At 41.0% G+C, this 17,611-nt stretch overlaps 1 protein-coding gene across 2 annotated transcripts; it reads right to left on the bottom strand.

Moving 5' to 3' along the window:
- Nucleotides 1-91: 91 nt before the first annotated feature.
- On the bottom strand, nt 92-16,879 carry tmem94 (transmembrane protein 94). Of its 2 annotated transcripts, XM_055150080.1 has the most exons (32): nt 16,747-16,879; nt 15,063-15,304; nt 14,015-14,134; nt 13,766-13,893; nt 13,160-13,296; nt 11,906-12,111; nt 10,880-11,031; nt 10,485-10,587; nt 10,313-10,399; nt 9,999-10,115; nt 9,358-9,414; nt 8,637-8,741; nt 8,213-8,386; nt 7,925-8,137; nt 7,420-7,732; nt 7,072-7,245; nt 6,816-6,918; nt 6,527-6,735; nt 6,119-6,300; nt 5,699-5,831; nt 5,105-5,220; nt 4,910-5,009; nt 4,730-4,838; nt 3,171-3,360; nt 3,008-3,085; nt 2,837-2,922; nt 2,463-2,544; nt 2,228-2,388; nt 1,500-1,594; nt 1,329-1,422; nt 1,036-1,206; nt 92-806 (listed from the first exon to the last, which is right to left on the bottom strand). In XM_055150080.1, exons 2-32 carry the CDS (start codon nt 15,084-15,086, stop codon nt 734-736), a joined length of 4,092 nt encoding a protein of 1,363 aa, XP_055006055.1. In that variant the 5' UTR covers nt 15,087-15,304; nt 16,747-16,879; the 3' UTR covers nt 92-733. The 2 variants fall into 2 exon arrangements, with proteins under 2 accessions (XP_055006055.1, XP_055006056.1); XM_055150081.1 differs by lacking the exon at nt 9,358-9,414.
- Nucleotides 16,880-17,611: the final 732 nt, after the last annotated feature.

Genomic DNA, 17,611 nt, shown 5'->3' with positions numbered 1-17,611 from the left:
AGCAGCAGTTAAACCGGATGTGAAAAAGTAAGATAAAAGTATACTTCGATGGCCAGTTCGTTTCGAGCTTGGCAGTCAACACTTGTAAACATGTAGCTAAAATTAAATTTATTTATGTCACATTAACAGGACAGAATCAAGCTGAACATTTTAAAACCATTTTAAGAAAATACAAAATATACTTTCATGTCTTGTTTGTCTAGGTGTCTATGAGCATATAGAAACAATAGATATCAGTAAATCCCTTGTTCAACACTGAAAGGGACTGAATCTCATGCACCATTGTTGGGAGCAAACATGTTTACAACTGGCAGGGTAGGAAACACAGTTTAAACTAAAGATAAAACTGAAACATTTCTTTATTGACTTTACAATGTTGCTTTGCTAACCCCAAAAAGCCACACACATTCTATTGCAATTGTCTTATATGTTTTTAAAAGTGTTTCATAAAAGTATAATAAAATAATTAAATAAAAAGTGGTGCAGCTTTTTCTGGAGTGTTAAGGACCATGCAACAATGTACAGACACAATGATAGTTTTCATAAAACATTCCTCATGCCTTTAAAACTATTTAGATAAATAATTACATATTTTTCTCTAGAAATTATAAATTTTTCCACCACCCTTTGGACAAATATTGCAGTCATCTGTGGTTCTCTATAGTGAACATTTGGTTGATGGCTTGGTTGGTCAATAGTGTTCTGCTTCTTGCCTGTTTTTTCAGAACAAAACTTAAAAAGGAGAGTTCATGCCCAGTTTAGTCTCAAACTGCAGCTTCTGCCTCTTCTGGTATCGCACTCTCACGCTGAAAAACAGATTAAACAATATTAATGAACTGTTTGCAGTTATATGCTAATAATGCAATTATCTTTTATTTACCAATTATTAAATAATGAATATTGTATTTACACTGGAAATGATGAACATACAATGTACAGGATAGCCACTAGCCTTCTCTTTATCCTCTTTTTCCCATACATTGTCTTATAAACATGCTGTCATCTGTTTTTCATGAGGTGTGTGTCTGTGTGTACCGTATTTCATGCATTTTGACAGCCTCGTTGACCACTATCACCATCAGTGGGGACAGAGACATCAGCAGCCAGGCTAACAGTGGGATATCCTGCAGTTTGAAGTCCAGGGGGCTGCTCTTGTCCCGCCATAACTGGTAATCCACTGTAGCTTGCACCATCTGACTAAGTAAACTACAAACACAGACAAAACCATGTTACAATTAAGGTTGGAGAAATATGTGATAACCTCTGGAAAACATGTGGATAAAGGTTTTATCCAAGGCAAGTATCAACTGAGCAGGAATGTGACTTACACCACAGGGACAGTGAGGCACCACCAGGTATTGCTGAAGGGACTCTTCTTCCACAGAGACTGAGATCGATGCACGTAGCTTAGAGAGATTACCACTGGGAACAAGAGAGATCCAATCAAACCAATAAAAAAACCAATATACATACAGTTCAGTGTGAGGTAATATCCTTACCAGTGTGTAACACCAGGAAGGCTGCCATCACCTTCTGAGTCAGCAGCAGACTGGTCGACAGCTGCCCAAACCAGTCAGGAGCTTCGGCAGAGGAGCTGGTTCACAATAATTAATACAAATTATTTAATAGCTCAGTGATTAGTGTGATGGTAAAACCTCTTGAAAAGGTGTGTGACAAATCAATTGAAGGTCTTAATGTTTGAGTAATAGTATGTATTATGAACTACAAGTTAGGGCTGTGTAATGCCTCAATCGTCCAGTAGCTTTCATTCCATTTCTCCAACAGCTTTTTTTTTTCCATCCATCCATTTTCTTCCGCTTATCTGGGGCCAGGTCACGGGAGCTTTTTCAGTTCAGGACAGATATAAGGCAGTGACAATGAGCAGTATACTGTCAGAACTGAAGAAGCTACTTGCATGAGTGGCATGTGTTCTCTCCTATAAATATTGTCCAGTTGACAGAATAAAATTTTCTTTGTCATGAACTATAAAGTATTTGAAATAATTTTACAATGAAAATGTGGACAGATAATGAAGGCCTATACTGTCTGAGAACATGTTAAGGAGGCTAAGGAGTAGTAGTGAGTACTGAGACAGTTTTTGTTTGTACATGCCTGCAACTGTGTAAAGTGTTTTAACTTTGTTTTTGTTATTTTTGTTTTGATCTATTTTTGATTTAATATTGAAAAAATGTTTGAATTATCAATTATACAGATGATGTGTTGATACCTCACTGTGAAGATGGAGGAACAGTTGGCAGTGCTGTTGTCTGGGAGCCCCAGACTACTGATACGACAAACCTCCTGTAGAGTGAAGCCGAAGGCCAGCAGACAGGCACACACCGAGAGGCCAAACTTCAGCAGGAAACAGCCCAAGAAGTAGTTCTGAGTCTGCCCACACCACAACACATTAAATAATAGTCATGATAATATTAAACATAGACATAAATTAGATGGCTCTATACCTTCTTCGGGATGGCATTGAGGTTTTTTCCAGTGGCTACAGTCATCACTGAACTGTCGGGAGGTTTGCCCAAAAGAGACACACTGCCACAGAATTATTACATTATGCCAATTATTATGCATAATTGGCATAATGTTGGTGTAGATTATTACAATATCAGTTTAATGCATAACACAAAAATACTGCCCTCACATAAATATTTCATTTAATTATTTAAGAAGCAAAAAACTTCGACTAAATCAGGCTCGGTGGCATAATGATAATACATGGTGAAAATTTTAAGATGTGAAAAATTTAAATATGCAGTACAATGTTAAAGTGATGGTTTGGGGTTATATTGTGCATGTTGTGGAGTCACAATTGAAATAAGAATACCTGAGCAGTGGACAGCTAAAGCAGGATACCCACAGGATGTCAGTGGTATTAACAGGGGGAGGCAGCTGGGCCAGACAGGCTAAAAACTACACGTAAATACAGTTATCTAACTTAAAAAAAAAAAAAAAAATCATTACACTTATAATATAGTAGATTTCACACAAAAAATACCTGGATGATAACAAGACTAAGCTGACATTGTAAAAGGAAGAGAAAGCACTTGCGGATGCCATAGGTGGTGTGCCTTGCCTGTAAAAGAAAAAAAAACATACAAAGATATTAAAACTAAATCTAATATAAACAAAGACTCATTCACGGTATAAAGGTCCTATACCTGCTCAATGAGGCGGACCATGCTCACACTCTCCCCTCGATGGAAGCTGACGGAACAGCCCAGACTGTTGAGCTGCCCTGACAGCCTCAAAGGGGACAGGCCCTCCAGCTCTCCACAGAAGCCCCCTCCAGTGGCATAACCAAAAGTCTCCCATGAGCACTGCGATGGGTACAAAGGGTCCAACGATATGCTGTCCACACAAAGACCCACAAAATAAATCTACATTGTTTACGGTATCAAAATAAAGCTGACGGAACAGCCCAGACTGTTGAGCTGCCCCGACAACCTCAGAGGGGACAGGCCCTCCAGCTCTCCACAGAAGCCCCCTCCAGTGGCATAACCAAAAATCTCCCATGAGCACTGCGATGGGTACAAAGGGTCCAATGATATGCTGTCCACACAAAGACCCACAAAATACATCTACATTGTTTACGGTATCAAAATAAAATAATAACTTTTGAATAGGGCTGGGCGATATGGATCAAAAAATATATCTCGATATATTTTGCTATATCTCGATATACAATATATATCTCGATATATGTTCAAGAAAAAATAACCCCCTAAAACTGAAAACTGCAAAAACAACTCCACAAGGTCTTTTTTTTTATTGAAGTGTAAGAGGTTGGCAGTTCATATAGGAACATTTAAGATTACAAAAAAACCTAATTACATAAATAATAATTTAACTGTAAAATAAAAGAAATAATACATATTTCCTTCTTTTCATGCATAAATAAAACAACTCAACACAAGCTCATCTTTGCATTAACTCTGTTATCCAAACCAGAACCAGAACCATGAGCTCCTTTAGCAGAAGAAGCTCAGGATGTTCCTTATTTCAATAGATCCATGTTATTATCCAGCAGTAAGGAGCTCTGAGGTTTAATCCCACAATCCACTGCAGATCAAACCCAACGTTTCCAAACACTATTGTACAAGTGACACTGCAGTAGATTATTAATTAAAATCTTCTGCATAAATAAACTTTACAATATATAAAGCATAACGACTATAGAGCCACATCAGCCCGTTTGCGATAATGTGTTTAATGCAGTTCTGCGCAAGTGTGTTTACATTTTACAGAAACAAAATTTAAGCACATGGCTCATTTGCATAAACAGCGCACTTCTCATGCAGCTCAGCTCGTTCAGCTTCTTTTGGGCTAAAGGACGCGACTCGGTGGAATATGAGGATGTGCTGCTGGTGGTTTTGTTTGTAAATGGTAGAAAAGGTTCGTGGTACTTGAAGCTTTTCACTGGCACCAACTTTCAGCGTTGGAGGGGCGACGGGAGAGTAAACAAGCGAAGCGGCGAAATCAGAATTGAATCTAAGCATTATATCGATATATACGATATGTCAGAATTCATATCGAGTTTAAAAACTATCTCGATATATTTAAAATATCGATATATCGCCCACCCCTACTTTTGAAGCTTACTACTCACGAAGACTCACAATACTGTACATACATTATATAGTTTAGACAAAGAATTGCTGTATTATTATTGGCATTAACTTGTGCTTAAAGTGTGCATTTTTAAGTACTTGTGGCATACCTGAGGTCACTCTGAAGGAAGAGGCGGCTGTTGCGAAAGTTGGCGGAGCTGCCCAGACAGCACGTGACCTCCCTGTTCTCCTGCATGATCTTCATCATCTCACACATGGCTGAGCAAAAGGGTGGAGTAATTACTTAACAAACTGAACATGAGCTTCAGAGTTTAAGCTGTGAAACTCACTGTCAGGGGTGCAGTCTGTGAAGAGTGGCACCAACAGAGGCACATTATCAATGTTTTTCAGGTGCGGGCGAACCTGGTGGATACCACGAGGTAGTTTGGCCTGAAAACACAGTAGGGTTAAGGTTATGGTATACTTTCAATCCCTAATAAGGGAAATTAATTCTCTGCATTTGATAAATACTGTATGAGTTTTACCCTATTGCAGTCTTCCAAGAAACTGGGCACATCACTGTCTGTGGGCTGGAAACTGACCATGTCTGAGTGAGCCTCTTCCTCAGGAAGAAGAGGACCCTCAGCCTCATCGCGAGAATCTGTAAAATCAACACTTCAGTCTTTGACATAACTTCACAATATACACATTTCAGTGTATTGATGAGGCATTAGTGTACAGTGTAATTTTTAATTAAACCCCTTTCCATTTTTTTTTATCTTGCACTGAACCATTTTACATGATATTTCACTATGGCAACAGTACTGCAGGTTGTGGTGTCACATAAGTCTATTTTAATAACCAATGATGGCATCCCCTGACATGTGGTCCATATTAGCATGTGCTAAAAATAAATTGTGATTTCTCATAGGCCTTCGTTTCTTGGACACATGCAGGGTTAAATTATTATTATTTAAAAAGTTTGATCTAGTTGATAAAACAAATGCCGCTCATCATAAAATACATTGTCTATTAATTCAGGACCACATTAATTGGGTGGGTATTGGGGGGGGTCATCTGGCTCTGAATACTGGGGAGCTTCAATCCTCCTGTAAATTACATCCATGCCTGGGTGGTACCTTGGTGTAGGTCCTCGTGGAGAGAGCCGTGGCTTGGGCTGGAGGGAGCTCCATCACATGGACTGTCTCCATTTGGTGTCAGAGAGATGTGACAGTTCCAGCCTGTCTCCAAACCCATCTTCTCTGCAAACACCTGGACACAAAAGTACTTCTTCATTACAGTTTACAATTTAGTGTAAACTTACAGTCTAATAGTTTCATAATATCTTCTATACCATCTAAAATTATGTCATGTTTAAATCATAATTAAACTTAAGGTCAGTGTACTCATACATTCAATATCTCCGCTACATAGGGAAGCTAGCTGAACCATCACTATCCTGAATGTCTGATAAGGTCATTAAAAAATCCACATACCGCTATATACATTTAATTTTACTGATCTATTAGAATGATCAATTATCTTTGTAGTCTTTTTACCTTGCTGCGCAGCTCGTCCTCCATTGAAAAGTAAACAAAGCGGATACATGCAGTGACCAAAGCATCGATGAGTCTGACTGTATCCAGTCTGGCTTGAAACTGTGAGGACACCATCCCAATGAAGATCTGACCGCTGAGGGCCTGCACACAGTCCTCTCTCTCCGCTCCCTCCCCAATCCCCTCTGCGCATGGGATAGAGATGAATACCAAATATTATCAGGAGTCAGGACATTTGTTTTATTTGTCTATTCCAACTACTTTTCCTTCTTCATCAATTGTCATGCGTTATAGATTAGCTTGGGTTAAAATATTGATATTGAAGATTGATATTAAAGTACAGGACAACAAAAACAGATATTGCCGTCACCCAGACATGGAGACATATTATATTTGGTTGTGCACATGTACCATCTGAACTCCAGCTGTTTCGGCAGGAGCCGTGTTTGAGTGGAGTAGTGGAGGGCAGCTCCAGCCCAGAGAACACACAGGGCCCTGGGGCGAGCTCCACACATTTCCCATTGAGCTGACTGGACAGGGACACCTGCATGGGCTTATAGGCAAAGGCTGAGCAGTAACCAGAGAGACAGGCACGCTGGTAGAAATCCAGAACTTTCTTTCTGCAAAAAGAAAAGCAGTTCAAACAATAACGCAAAAATAACAGTATTTGAACTGTTGTGCTTTGTGGCATGGACTGTACCGGTCTGAGCCTGAGAGGGGGTAAATGTCTGTCCCATCCCAGAAGTCTGTGCAGGCCTCCAGGATGAGGTCAGCTGATCCATGGGAGAGCATCTGCACATGATCTGTGTGAGACACAAAAAGAACATGTTTGACCTGAGTTGTTTAAATACATTTAAATTCCTATTGCTTAAATAGACTGTATTTTATAAATAAGGTCCTTCCTGAATAGCATTTACAATGGAGTGTTCTTTGGTCTGAAGTCTGTAATAACTCACTGGAGGAGGAGTCCCGCACAAACAGAGAGATGAGGTGAGAGAGGGGAGGATGGCGTTTGATGAAGTAATGCAGTCGACGGGAAGCAAGTTCCTTAGTCTTCTCTCCTGAAGGCAGCTGATACAGAGCCAGGTGGTTCTCCTGTTTAAATAGCTCCCGTGCTCCTGGTGTGAACCCTGTGTATAGAACATATTGTATATTCAGAATGACACATTCACATGGCACCTAGACAACAATGCAGAACAAATTGTTATTCCAAAAGAAGCCTGCATCTCTCCACATGTCATTTTTATTTATGAACAGAAAAAAGCACATAGAGCCCATTTGCAACAGAAAAAAGACATTCTAACCTATGAGTCGAGAGAGCTCACAGAGGCCCCATGGTACAGACACAGGTTGCACGGTGCCGTGGCTCTCCTGAAGAGCCAAGTTGGATAGGTGATCAGAGAATTTGCAGAGCTGCTGTGTGACACTGGCATTACACAGGTTTAGCATGATGTTAAGGCCCAGAGGTTTGAGAGAGGGCAGATGACACTGCCAGGACAGATCGTCAAACTGGATGCTAGCTGGGTTCTGCTGGTCCTGGGACAGGCTCAGCATCTCCAGGTGATAGTCACACACAAAGTCGTCTGCCTCAGCCTCGGGACATCCCAACACAAATTCCTAAATGACACAGATTAATCCATACTGTGGGACTACAATAACAAGTACCTCTCCAAGTAAGGCAATTTGGCAAAATAATACAGATTTAAAAATAATGAACCTATTGAGCTAATGCTGGTCCAAGAGCTGTCTAATCTACTAGTTAATAAAGAGTATACGTGGTGTGTGATTGAAAAGGAGTCTTCTCCTCACCTGTGCCTGCTCTTCCTCTCCTCCCTCTGTGTCATGGCTGAAGCTGACGTTAGACCCAGAGTGGTGTTTAGTCCGAGTGCGTGTGGACTGTGCACTTTTCCGAGGCCTGAGGTTCTCTGTGGATGGGGCAGTATCTTGTGACATTTCACTAGGCTCCACAACATCCACTTGGGACTCTCCAGGCTGACACAGTAGAGCCTCTCCCTCCTGGGCCTATGACAAACAAAGGTCAGAGGTCATCTGGGTTTGGTCGATTACAGAAAGAGGGTTTAATGCTTTGTGATGCACCTCATCCTGGTCCTCTTCTGTGTCCATCCTGCAGAAGGAGTTGACTGACAGGTCGTCCCTGAGGTCATCCTGACTGTTGTGTGGAGGCTCCACTCTCCCACTGAAAAACAGCACTGTCTCTGGGCTGGGGTTTGGCCATGACAGGATACCCTGCTTATCCACGCAGCAAAGAACCTATGCACAAATGGTATAAAAGTTGACTTATGCTATAGACAAGCCTGCCTTTCGAGTGCTAAGTTTGAGATTTTCTCCCTCACAGTTACTGTTCTTTATTTTTTATGTTTTGCATTTTATTTTGTTGTGCTGTTTTTGTTAATTTTTTAATATAAAACAATAAATCAAATATAAAATAATTACAAAAGAAAATGCAATTCAGTCTGTCCTAAACCATCATATTCAGACAACATGTTGATGTTAAACTTACAGTAACAGAGCCCAGTGTGTGCAGGAGACTAGAGGTGTAGCACAGTGTTTGAGAGTCTCCCTTCAAAACTCCGACCAGGTGCCTCCACACACAGCGCAGCATCTCCTGCACACAGTACATTCACATCATAATAACGCTGAAACACAACCAATTACAAAACATGAGAAATCTTGTATGGAAAGCAGTTGGTGGAAAAAAGGAACAAATGCGTTGCTCTTAAATCAAAGAAGAGACAGAAAAAAAATCAAAATGTTATTCACTGAGATTTCATATACAGTGGTATTTAAGGTTTTAAACTGTTTTAACCCAGACGAGCAGTGGAAGTAGGCAATATTCCTTTCATTGCCTTAACAAACTACTATAAATACAACAGAAGCAGAGGCTGGATCAGGGGTTGCACATTTAGTGTTTTGACAAGCGAAAGCTGGGAGAAATGAGGTCCTAAAATGGAAATAAAACCAATAACATCAATGACATTGGTGACAAATCAGAAACAAGCAGTGAAGAGGACAAGCCATGCAACAAGAGTCAACATGAGACCCTAACAGAGAGTATCACATCATATTTATTATTTTTGATCATAATTATTGAATATCCATGGAGTCTTTCTGCTGTCGGTAAGCAAAGCCATGTGTGCGGGTGTCCACAGGAGGGAGGCAGTAAGAAAAAGGGCAGGTGGAGCAGGTGGAGCAGGGGGCGAGCGAGACAGTGAAAGTTATACCTGAGAAGAAACCACTTCGGTGTAGCTGCTTAGTGTGTCCTCAGAAAACTTAGCAAGCTGGGGCAAAAACACAGTATGTTAAGGCACGTACAGCTTATCCTATGTGAGGGTTAGACTGATAAAGCTGTTAAGATTCTTTTATAACTCTAAACATAAAATGACCATGAGGAAAAGGCTAGTCCTGGTATGTTTGTACATGTCTGTGACGCAGGTTATTTCAGTTAGTACAACACAGCCACTTGCACACATGCACTTTCCCCTTAAAAAGACAAATTTTTGTTTGACTGAAGTAATCCTTTAATGCACTTCAGTTCCCAAAAAACAAATATATCACTGTGTGACTAAAGTATTGAATGCAAACAGTGAACTCAACACTCCTCCTGCTCAATAACTGTGGATAGCTACAGTTTGTTTGACTATGCCTAGAGTAATTAATGTAGTTAAGTGTCATTACACATGTTTTATTGGTACTATGCAGTTGAAGTCATCAACATTTTGGGCAGTTTTTGCTAATGTGCATATTGTGACACCATGGTAACTGTTGAATATTTCACCAACAGAGATATATGTAGAACACCTGCAAGCATGATGTCACTGCAAAGTAACAATTGGAAGGGTAACAGCTCTTTGTGTGTCCCTACCAGGCCAGCTGGAGATGCTTTGCTGAACTCTGCCAGGACCCGAGCCTCTCCAAACGCATTTACCAGGACCCACATGACCGGGAAGAGCAGTGGCAGAATGGGCAGGACTCCCATCAGCTGAAAGCACAGATCAATACATCTAAACAACCTGTCTATTAATGGGTTCATGGGGTCCTGTTCAATGGTGCCAGGACAGTTGACCAGAAGATCATTTATATTGGATTGTTAATTACTGTGGAAAATGTCCTATCTTTTCATCAATCTGAAACCCACAGATAAGCTTGTAAAAGCAGCAATTTAGGATGACACCTTACTTGGAGCTGAAAGAAGTTGTAGCATAGAGGTGTAAGACTGGGAGCATCACAAAAATATCGGACAGTGTTGACAATCAAAAAGGCAGTCTGAGGAGAGAGCACAGAAGAAAGAGTTAGACACGGAAAAGAAAATGAAAACATCAAAAAGTCCAAGTGCATAGATTGTTCTTACCAACACTACAGGGCACACTAGCTTGGTGATGACTGACTGCACAGTGAAGCGTTCGTTATCCAGTACAGTCACTGGACGAGACAGCGCCAACTCCAGGCTATTTCTGAAAACATATTTGCTTATATACACAGAGAACTCTGAGCGAGCCAAATTCAAAACGCACATTAAAGAACTGGATAAGTGTGAACAGGGGCTCAGAGATGTTCAGGTGTATCTAGTAATCTAGCATTAGCACTAATATTTCACAGCTATAATTGTTAATACAAACAACTATCATAAATGTAAGATAGAAGTAAGATAGAACCTCACTTTTGCCAAACATTTACATTTATTGAAGTTTTAAAGGTTTTGACATCCATTGTAAATTTAATACAGTTTACATTTTACTGTCTTACCTGACAGTGTCCAGCACAGGTGTCCGAACCACCCTGAAGAGTCGGTGGTGCTGGGGACTCTGGGGCCCTCTCTTGTCTGGGGCCTGGGGAGAGGGAGGGGGAGAGAATGGTGGGAAGAGGTCCCCGGGCTCCAAGACAATGTGCTCATCATCCTGAAGAGAAAAATATAGGCTGAGTCATCACTACTTTCAATATCAACAGCAATACACTTGTACACCAGCACAAAGGGTTGAGGACTGCATGACAAACAGTGAAACAGCAGTTGGTGCCAATCTCAGACCAGATAAAACTCGACCAAAAATAACACTTAAGCACCAGTCACATTTTTATATAGCACTTTTCCACCTTCAAGGCACATTCATACACCAGTGTACACAGAACCTAAGGGCGAGATGAGTTAGGTGTCTTGCCCAAGGACAGAACAACAGCATTCATCTGTGGGAGTTGGAAATGCACTGTCAACCTGTGGGTTAGTGGATCTGACTGCTCAACCAATGAGCTTTATGTTGAGAGTGGGAGTCAAACCGCCTGTTGTGGCCAAATCCCACTTAGACCACTGAGAGTTGCAGGTCCGGAAAAAGGAAGTGACGCGCCGTCTTGTTTCTGGCGTCTAAGTAAACAAATCCAGTCTTATAAAAATTGTTTCTTTATTACTTAATTGGCAAAAAAATTCATTACTGTATAGAAGTATCTAAAATTATACAAAGACGCCAAGCATGGCAGTCAACAAACTGTGTGCTTCACCGGATTGCAACACCTGTGGAGCACAGGAGGGGTCCTCCCTCTACCACACGGCCCCCTCTACTGGTGATGTGCACACACAAGGCGCATGGCTCCAACACTGCCATTGGATCAGTGGACAAACACTCTACCAACTAAGCTATTGTTGCCCACGTAAGCCCTTATAAATATTGTTATATCAATAAAGAACAACTGTTTTTCTGCACCACTTAATTATCATAGTTATTATAAAATTATGAATGTATATTTTTCTGTTAAAATATAAGTAACATGATGTAGACATACCTTGATCCCTCTTAGAGACGCAAAAGCCTCCTGTCCTGGTCTCAAGGCGATGATGTCTCCTTCCACCAGCAGGCTGACAGGACAGTTTACAAGCTGGGAGTCTCTGTAGGTCCAGTGAAGGGACCAAGATGGGGAGGTGGGGGTGTAAAGGTCAGGGTACATGGATGTGGCCCAGTGAACATCACCCTCACAAACGGACAGATAGTCTAAAACAGAAAAATTATTTGAATTATCTTTATGTAGTTGTACATAATTACTGTAAATTCCGGACTATAAGCGACTACCTTTTTCTCACACTTTGAGAAAAATGTAGTGGTTAATAAAACGATGGTAGCGGCTAATAAGAAGTAGCGGCTAATAAGACGACGGGGCTATTATATGGACAGATTCTTTGTTTGGCACATTGTCCATTCATAAATATGGTCTATGGTTTGGCACTCAGCGCAACCTGATTGCAGAAAGCGTCGCTGTCCCTGCGATGCTGTCAGTGTACTCAAATAGTTTATCGCCGTGTGATCAAATAAGTTATGATGCTAAATTAACATTAGTGAGGGGGATACGTCTTACCTGTGTGCATAAATGACGAAAAGAAATGTCTCAAACTTCAGTAGCTGGACATCCACTCATACCTGATTGATAGAACTATCCCCACCCCCGAGAGAGCCTGAAATTTGTTGAAATCCTCCAAGACACTGATATGAAGACAAGACAGGACAGAGGCTCTTGCAGGAGTCACGGGCCGTAGAGCGTGGGGAGACACGGGGGTGATGCGCTGAGGAAGATGCTGTATGACTGTGTTTTGAACAGTTATTTTACGCTTCATACACACACCCTCCTCATGGAAAACACATGAAGAAATGCAGATAATGCAGCTTTTAAGTTAATGGCAATTAATGTGACTGATGTCGAGCTCATGTGCAGCAGCTCAATGTCTTTCTTCGACAATGAGTCGATGGTGAGATTTTGGCGATAACGGCATGGGGAACTGACTCAGTGCAAAAAGACAACAAAAGCTTTCAGAGGTGATAAACTTAATAAGTTAACTTAATAAAGTTCTTGAACTTATTAACGTTCTTGAAGACGTGGACACCTGCGGCTTATATTCAGGTGCGGCCTATATATGTAATTTTTAAATTTAGTTAAAATTTAGTTGATGTGGCGTATATTCAGGTGCACTCAATAGTCCGGATTTTACGGTACTATCTAATGAATTTTTAATTTACACACATCAACAACAATTTAAGAAAAGCTTACCATTGAGCTGTCCTATGATAGCTCTGAGACGGCCAATCATCTCTGTTCTCTGGAGCCTCTGCTGTCGCCTGACCAGCAGCAGGTTTACCAGCAGGAGGAGCAGGAGAGCAGCAGCGTTGGATAGTTCCACTCCAGAACTGTGGATGCATGTGAATCAAGAAAAAGAGACAGCAGCAAAATACCTCTATTTATTCTAACAATAAACTGATTGTGGTCCAAAAGAGCTACAGAGACCAGATGGAGGTTGCAGTTTAATTGTCAAAGTACAAAATGACTAATACATCTGCAACTACTGTCTAATGTGAGAATGATATGTCTAGCTCTTTGTCAGCATTGCCTTGTTTGTTTGGTTTTGCGGCCCCGTCACTGGTACAGTCTCCAGCCTATTGATGGCTGGGCCCAACTGCACCAGCGGGAGCCTGCCAAGATGGATTCTTGTGAGTTTGTGAACTACATTATAATATAATGAGGATTAATATTGCACAAGATTATTGGGGCTATCCACATTAGACAAATGAGGGTTTTGTTGCAACAAAACAAAAAAACACCTGAATTTGAGATACTAATAAAAAGTAGTGACATGGTATTGATTGTAGGTCAACTGACCTGCCCTTGGGTTGGCTGCCATGACAACAGAGAAACCCCACTATGACCAGCAACGAGAGGGCCACACCTGGCCAGTGCAGACAGGAGTGACGGTTTCCATGAAACAAGAAGCTGTTTGTCAGTCGATCCTATTTGAGTACAACACAAATAAATCAATTTTCCCTACTGAATTTTATAAAGGATATATTGTACAAATCGAAACAATAAAGACTGTATTGAATAACAACTGCAGTTTACAGCAGTTTGTACCAGAACTGATGAGTGCCGGTGTGTGGCCCTCTGGTGCTGCTCTAACAGAGCTGTGAGCTGGTCTCGGAGCTTCCCAAGAGCCAGCCCCGTGGTCAGGCCCAGAGCGACAGCATCCTCCCCCTGGAAACAACACAAAGTCACAACAAGCTTAAAATATGTTCATAATTACATCAACTCAACTCAACTTTATTTCTAGAGCACTTCACAGAATAACAGTTGACCAAAATGTTGTATACAAATTAGATAGGACACATAATAAATAGTGACAACTGGTGACACATCACCAGAACATTTCCAATTACAATTTAACCTGTAGAGTAGATCAGTTAAAAGAATGCCTCAGAATTCAAGAGAGTCCAGTCACTAAGAGCTGCCCTTTTCCCACGCTCCAGGATCCTGCTGTCTGAGATCATACAAACAGTCTGGGGGTTGGAGTTATAAATAAATCCAACATAAAACAAACACACAACCAAACAACACTGGAGATTTCAACTAAATTATGTATATTTGTTACCTATAAGAATGATGAATGCTTTAAAATATAAAAAATGGGGAGGAGAGGCCAATTGGCTTGAGCCAAATGGTGATATAAAAAAACTTAACTGTCAGCAAAGAAATCCATTAAGACTGAGATGCTGCGCATTTCTGTAAACCTGTGGAGTAACTTATAAGCTGACTGTCCAAACAAACGCAGACTGGAAACTCTGTGTTATAGTTAAGGTTCAACTTTTTCTGTAAACTCAGGGTTAAACCTCGAACCACTGTTGACTAAAGGGAGCAAACAGTCAGAGGAGCTCAACAGTAGCCATAGACTTCAATCTAAATTGTCCATGTTTTTCAATATGTTGAACAGTTGACTTTCAGAACAGTTCTAATATTAGGAGGCACGACAGAGGCTAACCAGCTTTGGTCAGTAACTATTTAAGGAAGGAAAACATTGGAAACTTATTCAATAACATTTCAAAGAAAAGCCCGGCTGATCATGAGCCTAGTTTGCAAACTCTTCAGACTCTGCACAAACATCAAGCACTAAGCAACCAACTACTACCTGCTTCTTATCCTGCGTCTCCATGGTAACCACAGCTGCTCAGCATGCTCCGCCCCTCAGGAGTCACGCCCAGCAGGTGTGGCCCCGTCAGTGCTGCTCCACTCTGGGCCTGGGGGGGATGGTACTACAGGGAAGTGTCCAGGCTGTCCCAGGACACACAGGAGGGGTGCTACCTCCCAGGGTCCTCTCCAGACTGCCCCAGTACAACTATTGGCTGCTTCTCATGATGATTCAGTTGAAACCTGTGGAGATCAAACAAGGTTATAATATGAGAGACTGTGATATCTTCAAGGACTTTGCTGTTGAAAGTGAAGGTGGATTCATTCCGCTGAGCCTTCTATGAACTGTTCACGACTAATCACTCAGACCTTGGAATCCGTGCTGATTTCAACTGAGAAAAGTGTTTGTGATCTTGTCTTGTTGTAGCCCATACCAGCCTTCTGTAGGTCTATAATCTTATCCGTGGGGCACTAGACTGTTATTTTGTGAAACGCTTGGTTACGTGACTTATCACTAAACACAGACTGTACTGTGGCAAAAATTAAAGAAGGTTTTGGAAAGTATAGCTCATATTTTCACCTATTGAACACTGAAAGGACACTTCCATTCATGTTGTAAGGTTGTGATCTGAAAACCAGGAGGCTAATGGATGCACAACATCAGGTGGAATGGGTCACTCTTTGTTTAGCCATAAAACTCCTGACAGCAAATCCTCTCCCTCTGACTACATAGGCAGCTTCCCCTGGCACAAAAAACAAAACAAGTCAGCACTTTGTACTGGCCAGTGCCACAACACTCTGCCCCTCGAACAGTCAACCAAAAGATCCAATGAGGACCACCCACGTCAGAAAGAATAAAGCATGTTTAAATACATCAGTCCATCCCTGGAGATACTTACCTTAGTTTACTACACACCCATGTTGTGGGATGGAGTACTAAATCGGGAGCAGACTACTACAGAAAGATTAAGCTTGTTAATCCCTGTGCAGGCAGCTAAACTCAGACTCACACTACACTGGACAACAACTAAGAATAGATCTGGCACTTTCTAGTAACATTGTATTCCCATGCTAAAAACTATTGTAGGTATACCATATCTAGATATTGACAAAGCAACGGATTTGTAAGGAAGGGGGTCTGTAGTATGCAGTGTATTATATGGTCAATGTTTGAGAGTTAGTTAAGGACACTGGTTTCAGGTGCATTTTTTGCGGTAAAAAAATAAGGCTGAAATACGTGGTAATAAATTATGGCCCAGAATATTCTATAATATTGCCAAGCATCTTCATCATCATAAAATAAACACATTCAGTTGAAATCTGACGCCATATCTAGAAGAACAGCCATGAGAATATAATAAAATAAAAAGTTGAAAATGAGGGGGAGGGAAGTCACACAGTAGATTTAAAGGCAATATACTGACTCTGCATATCCGTGTGTAGCTCCAACACAGTCACGGACAAGAGGTCACCCAGATGCCACAAAGCCCACGTGTGTATAACAATTGTGGTCCACTTGTTCTAAATCTCCGTCTATAATTTAGCTGTGGCCGAACTGTCAGGACACAGGCGTCTCCTTCATGTCAAAGGCAGATGCTTCTTCCACAATTCGACCAGTGCACGCCTATGCCCGCAGTTGCCAATGGTTTATGAGAACGCACAAACGTTATTCTCAATACACTTACCTTAGAGTTACAATCGAGTGTCAAATGATCTTGTGAAATATGTTTTACTGAGATAATCCAGGTAGTTCCGCAGGTTTACTACCAAGCTGCGGCCATATTGAGAAACGTTCTGCCTGGAAGCGGACGAAGTGACTTGTGATTGGACACCACGGAACACTCTCGCATCTGATTGGTCAATCCTACAGCGGCGAACGTCTGTCTCTTTACGGCTCTGTTTTGAAATAGGAAACTTCAGCTTGTCTCTCCAAGGCACCTGGACCAATTTTCAGTCATGCAATTTCAAGAATTTTAGAATTATGAAAATACAGCACGTCAAAACAGTGACCCATGAGATGTGACAGTATTTTGTCATACAACAGAGTGTCTTGGAGCTCTACTTGACTGCTGTACACATGCTTTTGATGTCAAGTCAGCCATATTTTGTTTTATAATACCGTTTGACCACATCCAGGCCGAACAGGTGTAATTTACTCTCTTGATGCAGTAATGAATTAATTTCTCTTTTTTTTTTTTTTTTTTTTTACCCAAGTGGCCAATGAGCATGACTTCTTCCAAATAAGTTTGTAAGGTCTGAAGACTATAGTGTCTCTGTGCACAGTATTAAAAACAGACCATTCATAGAAGTATCCAAACAGTGATAAGGCAGCATACTTAATAACAATAACTATAATAGATCCATGTTAATAATACAGAGCATTTCCTACAATGGCCATCCAATATGAAGCCATGTGATGAAGAAAAAAATACTAACACTAAACCTAACACCCACTAGACTCACTACAGAAATGAAAAGTGAATAAAAAATAACTAAAAAAGCACCACAGACCTATATGTGATTATTGGTAATGAAAGTGCCATCACTTTT

This window comes from Boleophthalmus pectinirostris, unplaced genomic scaffold (genome assembly GCF_026225935.1).
Source record: "Boleophthalmus pectinirostris isolate CB_2022bp ecotype Guang Dong unplaced genomic scaffold, ASM2622593v1 HiC_scaffold_14, whole genome shotgun sequence".
Taxonomy (NCBI): domain Eukaryota; kingdom Metazoa; phylum Chordata; class Actinopteri; order Gobiiformes; family Gobiidae; genus Boleophthalmus; species Boleophthalmus pectinirostris.
The sequence above is the reverse complement of the archived record's forward strand: the minus strand, read 5'-3'. Positions and strand labels throughout refer to the sequence as shown.